The 9,211-nt window shown below is 39.3% G+C and overlaps 1 protein-coding gene across 1 annotated transcript in view; it reads right to left on the reverse strand.

The window, feature by feature from the left end:
- mfsd2b (MFSD2 lysolipid transporter B, sphingolipid) overlaps positions 1-8,637 on the reverse strand; it is a 73,094-nt gene extending 64,457 nt beyond the window's left edge. The window contains exons 1-2 of the mRNA XM_020918487.2: positions 8,502-8,637; positions 1,809-2,183 (exon numbers count right to left, since the gene is read on the reverse strand). Coding sequence (XP_020774146.2) covers positions 1,809-2,177 — 369 coding nt within the window. The 5' untranslated portion in view covers positions 2,178-2,183; positions 8,502-8,637. The remainder of the gene's footprint in view (positions 1-1,808; positions 2,184-8,501) is intronic.
- Positions 8,638-9,211: the final 574 nt, after the last annotated feature.

The following is a 9,211-nucleotide window of genomic DNA, read 5'->3' on the forward strand; positions in this document are numbered from 1 at the left end:
CTCTTCATCTCATCACAGGAAACCACTTTGACTAGACAAGATTGTGGCCCATTCAAACAGTGTAATCTGCAGAGTGATGACAACAGCTTTTCAAAACATCAGACCTCTGAGTTTAGTTATTTGAAGTCCACATAATGATAGCAGTAAGTGACAAACATCCCAGACAAATCTATCGCAAAGTTGTGTATGAAATATTATATCCAACCTTACATAGCTGGTGTTTTTCAGTTTAAATGTGCACTATGTAACTTTTCCGATATGATTGTGTCCATGGAGATATGCTACTTTTCCTGAGATGTACCACAGTAAGGCATTAAAGTTGCGCATTATTTAAAAACAATACCTTGAAAAATCTGCGTTCTCCTCTAAATGGGCCCACGTATCTACAAATCTGATTTGTACATTGGCAAATTGGTGCTTGTCTTCATGGAAATCGATTTAAAATAAGTCATACTGTGAAAAAATCCAGGCAAAGCAACATCTCCATGGTGACGGACCCTCCACCCGGAAAGTTACACAATGACCCTTAACTGTATGACTGTCACTCTTCAAATATACTATTACTAATCAAAACAAACGTATCAACACATCTTCACTTTCCACACCAGCAAAACTTTAACTTTATGACCTTTTTTATTTTTGTTTCAGTTCAGTCAATCTACCACACTAACCAAACACAATATTTTCATCTGACATCAGCTAATCCAATCCTAAGAAATCATTTTTTTGTCTAACAATTTAAAATAATCCTGACTATTTCAATAACTGTAATAGTATTTTTATCATTATTAATCTGTATACTTCTAAAACACATGTCAAACAACCAGTTAAAACCAAGAAAATGACAATATTAAAGCAAAATGTGAAAAAGGAATAAGCAGTTTCTGATTTTACTTGTAAATACACTCAAGTATTTCAAAGCCTTCAGTCACCACATCTGAAAATCTCTTTAGGAAAATCTCAACGAACAACAAATCGCTGACAAATCAACTCCTAAAAGAGTTGTTAGTAAGTAAATTCACACATTTAGAGTTGGAAATAAATGAAAGCCAACAGTCAAAGAAATATAATACCAGCATTAGATTAAAAAGTAAGCATCTACGGTAAGCGTCTTTCAGAAAAACATTTGTTACTACTCTATGAAATATTTTTAATGAATACACAAATCCTCAAATTTGCCACCCATTGCTAGAGTTTTTTTTTTTTTTCTTAACTACAAAATTCCATACATCTTACTTCATATATTTTATATTTTTTGTATGTATCAAATGTAGAAAGTAGTAAATATATATACATTTAAAAAAAACATTGAATGAGAAGCTGAGTCCAAACTTTTGCAAGTTCGTGAATACACATCATAGTGAAATGTCTAGTTTCTAAATGACTATATATATATATATATATATATATTTTTTTTTTTTTTTTATCTAATCTTCATAGTGTATGTTTAAACAGCACCAGTTAAAAGTCTGGACAGTTTTTTTTTATTTTGAAGATTTGAATATAAGTAAGAAGTAATAAACTTTTTTTTCTTTGCGACACAATTCCTTACATCTTATTTCGTATATTTGACGTCTTCTGTAGGTAGATATAAAAGATAGATAGATAGATAAATAGATAGATAGAGCTGTTTAAACATACACTACTAACTAACTACAAACTAATATAATAATAATTTAGTAGTTATAGTTATAAAGTTATGGAAAAAAGAGATGGTGAGTCCAAACTTTTGAGTCAAATCTCTAGTCTCTAAATGACATAAAAGCAAAATGCATGAACGAAATAAAAAATAAAAAGTCCATTCTTACCTGATGCGGAGGTTTAGGATAGAGCGGCTCCTTCACAAACTTGGCCCCCGGCACCTGGACGCCGATCCTCTCCGTGGCTCTGTTCATGTTGGAAATGCTGCTGTTGGAGATCTGACAGCTGAACCTCTGAGCCTGAGTGTGAGGGCCGAAGTGAGAGAGGCTGTAGCTGCAGCTCTGCGATGGGGCGCTCTGGCGGTGGGTGGGAGGCGGCGGGGGAGGGGGCGGGGCCCAGCGGGTGCCGTTGTGGTTGAGGTGGGTGCCGGGGCCCGTGCGGTGCCCTGTGACTCTGGGGTAGAACTGGAGGTGGTGGCTGCCGCGCCGCTGAAACTCCTCCTCTGTCACCACACGGCCGTTTGACGAAGCAGACATTGTGCTCTGGAATGAGGCCCGGACGGAGAGAAAGAGAAAGAGAGAGGGAGGAGGGAGGGAGGGAGGAGGGAGGGGAGGAGAGAGAGAGAGGGAGACATAGAAACGAGAATGACAGAAAGGGAGACAGAGAGAGGGAGGGAGGGGAGGAGATAGAGAGAAAGAGGAGGGAGAGATAGAAAAGAGAATGACAGAAAGGGAGACAGAGAGAGAGGGAGGAGGGAGGAGGCGGGAGGGAGGAGGGAGGGAGGAAGGGAGGAGATAGAGAGAGAGAAAGAGGAGGGAGAGAGAGGGAGAGATAGAAACAAGAATGACAGAAAGGGAGACAGAGAGGGAGGAGGGAGGGAAGGGAGGAAATTGAGAGAGAGAGAAAGAGAGAGGGAGAGAAACAGAGGGAGGAGATAGAGAAAGAGGAAGGAGCGAGAGAAAACAGAATGAGAGAAAGAGAGACAGAGAGGAGGGAGAGAGACAGAGGGAAGAGAGAGGGGTGGGGGGTGAGAGAGAGAGGAGACAGAGAGAGAAGAGGGAGGGAGAGAGAGAGAAAAGAGAATGACAGAGAGGGAAACAGAGAGAGGAAGAGGGAGAGAGGGGGATAGAGAGAGACAAAGAGAAAGAGAGAGAGTAAAAAGCAAGAGGAAGGTAAGAGAGAGGGGGGGAGACAAAGAAAGAGAGAGAAAAGAGAAAGAAAGAGAGAGAGAGAGCCGAAGAGAGAGAAAAGAGAGAAACAGAAAGAGAGGGAGTCAGGTGGTGAAGAGAGAAAAACAGAAAGGGGGAAAGAGAAAGAGAGAGAGGAAGGTAAGAGAGAGGAAAGCGAAGGAGACAAAGCCAGAGAGAGAAAAGAGAATGAAAGAAAAAGAGAGAGAAAGAGAGAGAGAGAGAGAGAGAGAAAGAGGAAGGAAGGGAGGGAGGGAGGGAGGGAAGGAGGGAGGAGAGAGAGACAGGGAGGTAACAAACAAGAGTTAGAGGAGAATAGGTTGTCAGTTTGGGAATTTCAGGCACATTATTTCATGTAAAGGTCAAGTCTTACCTGGGGAAAAGACAATTCTAAAACAGGACAATACATAATAAGCACAAAATGACGGTATTATCAGAAGTACAAAAGTAATCCTGGTATAGTATATCATCATAGTGCTAAAATGTCAAACTTTTGATAAGATACTCCCTACGGATTGAGAAACAACAGTGATACATCTAAAAATGCTAGTAGTCATTTTCAACACTTAAAAGTCTCTTGTGAGCTAAGTCATGTTACAATGTTGTTACCTCCTCATAAATACACCTGGAGTTGTGTTTTGTTTCATTCACACATGTCTGAGTAATCCTAGTTTAGCTCAAAATGCTCTGCTCCACCTTGTGATGTCATGTAGTGGCAGTTTCCAAGTTAACAGCTCTTTTTGTTACCTTTAGTTCAGTAGAGATTGGCAACTCTAAAGCCGAAATCATCCAAATGATTCTAATGAAGGTGCATGGAGTTTAAAAACACAGTGGAGCACTTCCTGTACCGGCGCATTACATCATAAATTTGCTGTAATCTAAACAAAGGCCGGGAATAGCGAAGACTAAACAACAACGTATCCATGACGACATCCGGAACAACAGGATATTACCAGCGAAAAATAAACACGTGGGAGATAAGGGCAGTGTAGGAATTTTATAGTAAATGGAATCAACAGGACCTAATGACGAAGGACGAAGTGAGTCAAAAACCTGGACTACAGATCCTTAAAGAGACCATATTATTCTATTTTCTGATCTATTTTCTAATGTTTCCTCATCACAAACAGACCTGGAGTTGTGCAAAACTTTGGGCGGCAGGATTGTGCAGAATGATCCTTTCAGTGTCTTCAGTGTAGGGATCAGTCTCAAATACAAAGCTGAAAAAACTGAGGCTCAAAAAGTACAAAATAATGAAAAACCTTTAATACCACATAGCAGATAAAGTTAAAATCACGCCAACATGTTTCGGCCCTTCTTCGGCTTCATCTGCGCAAACTGAAATTGTCTGAAACTGAAAATTAGTTTGTACTTTTTGAGACCTGGAGTTGTGTTTTGTTTGGTTCACACACATTTAACACAAAAACCCTGCACATTTAGTTCTTCACTTTGTGATGTCATGTGGTAATACAGGAAGTGCTCCAATGTGTTTTTAAACTCCATTTACCTTCACTAGAATCATTTGGATGATTTCAGCCCTGGAACTGCCAATCTCTACTAAACAAAAGATAAAAGGCAGCTGTTACTGTGCTGTGACATCACAAGGTGGAACAGAGCATTTAGATCTTTGGAGATGCAGACAGACTAATAATAAAGGATTACTCAAGCATGTGTGAATGAAACAAAACAAAACTAAAGGTCTGTTTTTGATGAGTTAACAAGATTATAACATGGCTTAAAGCCCAAATCAGTCAGTTTTGTGTAATATAGGACCTTTAAATGAATCTAAATTAGGAGTTAGAAAGGATTTTAGAAAGGATTCTCTTCTAAATCTTTGCTTGCTGAAAAACACTGGAATACGACAATGTTGTGTTGTATCAGAACAAGTATAAGAGCACATAGACTCATATACACCCATGGACCACTATGGATATAAGACATAAGACCAGATGGAAATAAAAAAGAATGTATTATAATTTAATGCTGGGAAACACATTCCGTTGTTTAAAGAAAAAGTGTTTTTTTTTATTTATCATTGTGGTATCGGAATCGGTATCGAGTACTGAGTCCATTCCTTACTATGGATTCAAAATCAAGCTTGAAATTTCAGTATTGTGACAAAACTACGGCAATGATATAAAAGTTTTCCTCATAAATTTGACTCAATACAGAACATCTTCTAATGGCTTTGCGAATCAATGACAATGATACTAACCATAATCAATAGTGTCAGGAAGTACTGTCTAGACTTCATTCACCTGACCAGGGGCTCGTCGTGTATCGCATAACTTCAACAGAATTACACATCACACTTAAAGGTTGTATGGGGGATTTTTTTTTTTTTTTTTCAAATTGTCATTGAAAGTTTAAAATACCATTACAGAGATGCCGCAGCCTTGTAATTATGATGACCAAAAATAAAAAAGAAAATCTATCAACTGTGGGCGTAGTGAGGCCAGATAAACATCAGCCAATAGATTACAAGGCTATCTCTTTATCTATTGGCTGTTAGGTTGTCAATCAAACTCCCTACGTTTCTAGTGTAACTGACTCGCTGGCGTGCGGGGATTATGTGGTTTATGCAGCGGTTCTTAGAGGCTTTTTTAAACAGTCGCTTTCTCGCAATTCGCACAGAGTTTGTTGCGATGGCAGACGAAAATCCACAACCAGTTCGCCGCAAAAGAAAGTCAGTTTTTGAAGTCACTGAAAGAAGAAGAGAAGGGGAAAAGAAGCAAAGAGAAACTGAGATGATTCTTGGAGATTTCTTCCAGCGATGGCTCGACTGAAGCAGACGAAGGGTCTAAAAACTGACGCGTCGGTCACTAAAATATTTCTAGACAGGTCACTTCAACAGTAATTCTTAAGGCACACTGGACATAATTGAGCATGATTTTCTAGACTAAGGAGGTGTCACGCATGCACAGCATTTGAAAAAGGACTGTCGTTGTATTTCACTTCCCTTAAAAAATCCTCGATACAACCTTTAAAGGTCCTATATTACGCAACACGGACTGGACTTTTACCTTTAGTTCAGTAGAGATCGGTAATTCCAAGGCTGAAAATATCCAAATGATTCTAGTGAAGGTGCATGGAGTTTAAAAACACGCTTCCTCTATTACTAACATGACATCACAAGGTGGAACAGTGTGTTTTCAGCTTGACAGAAGAACTCTAAGCAGGGTTTGTGAGTTAAATGCGTGTGAAAGAAACAAAACACAACTCCAGGTCTGTTTGTGATGAGGAAACAACATTAGAACACAGATCAGAGGATAGTGTAACATGGGCCCTTTAAGCTGCAACAATACACAACCGCACACGCACACACACACACACACACACACAGAAGGCAGGAGCGGTCACTATGATGTCATCTTGGTCACTGCACAAGAGGTGAGGACGCTCAGTCACATATGAGTAAAATAAAACCTAAAACGGCAACATAAGATCATCTATTTCATCATATTTAAGGCTATAAATACATCAGGTTACCACACACAAGTCAGCTCAAAAAGATCAAATCAAGGGTAAATCCCATAGTTTGTCGATCTTTATTTAGTTCTGTTGTAGTCCTGGTTTAGTCCTGATCTAGTCCTGCTTAAATACTTCTTAAATTCTGGTTTAGTCCCGGTTTAGGTTACCAGATATAATTCATCTCAATAAGATCATTATAAAGAGTACATCCACACTTTTTCTATCTTGATTTTGTCTTGTTCTAGTGCCAATTTAGTCCCGGTTAAGTTTTGATCTAGTCCTGGTTTAAGTCCTGGTTTAGTCCTGGTTTAGTCCTGGTTTAGTCCCAGTTTAGTCCCAGTTTAGGTTACCACACAAGTCATCTCAATAAGATCATCATAAAGGATACATCCACATTTTGTCTATGTTGATTTAGTTCTGTTGTAGTCCTGGTTTAGTCCTGATCTAGTCCTACTTAAATCCTGGTTTAGTAATGATTTAGTTCTGGTTTGGTCCTGGTTTTGTCCTCGTTAAATCCTGGTTTACTAATCTAGTCCCAATTTTGGTTACCACACAAGTCATCTCAAAATTATCATTGTAAAGAGTACATCCACACTTTGTTTTGATTTTGTCTTGTTTTAGTGCGAGCATAATCTTGGTTAAGTTCTGATCTAGTCCTGGTTAAATCCTGGTTTAGTCCTGGTGCAGTCCTGGTGTAGTCCTGGTTTGGTCCCAGATTAGGTTACTCAATAAGATAATTTTAAAGGATACATCCACACTTTTTCTATCTTGTTTTAGTCCTGGTTTAGTTCTTGTTTAGTCCTTCTTAAATCCTGGTCTAATTTTGGTAAAAATTCTGTTCTTAGTCCTGATCTAGTCCCAGTTTAGGTTACCACACACAATTCATCTCAGTATGATAATTATAAAGGGTACATCAACATTTTGTCTATCTAAAATTAGTCTTGTCTTAGTGCCAGTTTAGTCCTGGATAAGTTCTGATCTAGTCCTGGTCTAGTCCTAGTCTAGTCCTGGTCTAGGCTTGGCCTAGTCCTGGTCTAGTCCTGTTTGGTTCCAGTTTAGGTTACCACACACAATTCATCTCAGTAAGATCATTATAATGGACACATCCACACTTTCTGTATCTTGATTTAGTTCTGTTGAAGTCCTGGTTTAGTTCTGATCTAGTCCTGTTTAAATCCTGGCTCTAGTACTGGTTAAATACTGGTTTAGTCCTGGTTTAGTCCCAGTTTAGGTCACCACACACAAAAAATCTCAATAAGATCACTATAAAGGGTATGTCCACACTTTGTCTATCTTGTCTCATTTAGTCCTGATCTAGTCTTTGTTAATTCCTGATTTAGTTATGGCCTAGTCCTGGTCTAGTCCTGGTCTAGTCCTGGTCTAGTACTGGTCTAGTCCTGGTCCTGGCTTAGTCCTGGTTTAGTCCCAGTTTAGGTTACCACAAACAGTTCACCTCAATAAACTCATTATAACAGGTACTTCCACATTTTGTCTATCTTGTCTTGTCTAGTCTTGATCTAGTCCTGGTTAAATCCCGGTTAAGTCCTGATCTAGTCCTGGTCTAGTCCTGGTTTAGTCCCAGTTTAGGTTTCCACACACAATTCACCTCAGTAAGATCATTATAAAGGACACATGCACACTTTGTCTATCTTGTCTTGTTTAGTCCTGGTGTAGTCCTAGTGAAGTCCTGGTTTATGTCCTGGTTAAATCCTGATCTAGTCCTGGCTTAGTCCTGCTGGTCTAGTCCTGGTTTAATCCCAGTTCAGTCCCAGTTTGAACATGACCTGTCTGCAAGTATAGACGCACCCAAAGAAACAGAGACACCCGTGCATTTCACCAAGAAACCTACTTGCAAAAATTAGGCTGTTTTAGAGCAAAACTAGAGCATCTTGAATAATAAATAAAACATTAGACTTGTGCAAATCCACACAGCAATACCAAGATTTAAAATGCATGAATAAAAAACATACCTACGCCACCAAAATCTGCATCTCATTTCATTTCTTACAAAACGTCGCGTAATGCACGTATTGTTTTTTGGGGTTTTTTTACGTCTCAACATACATGAGCAATTAGCAGCATCTCACAGTCACACGACGTTGTCCCGTGCACAACTGTCTCCCCTCCTCTCACTCCAACACCATCCAATCCATCACCGCGCGCCCTGCACTGTTTAAAGCCACAACGCGGAATTTTTCTTACCTTCTAACGGTGGATGCGCGCTCCTCTGCTTCACTCGCCTCCTCCTCGGTGTGAGATCTGGGAGGTTTGCGGAGCCAGACTAGCGGAATGAGGAGAGGAGACTGCGGAGTGGAGTTGCAGCCTGCCCCTGTACGTCTGTCTCTGCTCACTTGTTTTGGGGGGGAGATGAGATAAAAGCGCGACTCATAGCGGTGGTGAAGGGGTACTGCAAGAGTAAGGGGCATGTGAGTCAATACACTGCAAAAAACGCACTGCATCTAAGTGGGTTTATTTGAATTTACTTTTTTTTTAGTTGTTTATTCTGTTCTTTTTGCAGCTCTACAAAACAAAAACAAAAGAAAACAAAAACTACAACCTCATAGATCAAAACCAAAAGGGTTTAGACTGAAGTAAAAGTACTTATAACGCCTAACCTTATTAACAGGGTTCCAACTCTCTTTCATTCTCTCAAAACTTTTCCATTACTTTTTTTTTTTTTACTTTTTTCATGATAGGGATGTAGCAATAATCGAAATATCATGACATCGTATTGTCATAAGTCTCACAATAATACCGTGTGCTGTCACAGTATATTGAATCTCAAGTGTCTCAGCTTAAATTAATTTTTTCGTTTTGGTGCAGCAACAGCTAAAACAGTAAAAACTACATAGACCATGATCTTTTGCTCTGTTTTAGTCCAATCTACATGCTGAAATAACTGTTATAAGCAC

The sequence above is a fragment of the Boleophthalmus pectinirostris genome, unplaced genomic scaffold, assembly GCF_026225935.1.
Source record: "Boleophthalmus pectinirostris isolate CB_2022bp ecotype Guang Dong unplaced genomic scaffold, ASM2622593v1 HiC_scaffold_13, whole genome shotgun sequence".
In the NCBI taxonomy this organism is placed as follows: Eukaryota; Metazoa; Chordata; class Actinopteri; order Gobiiformes; family Gobiidae; genus Boleophthalmus; species Boleophthalmus pectinirostris.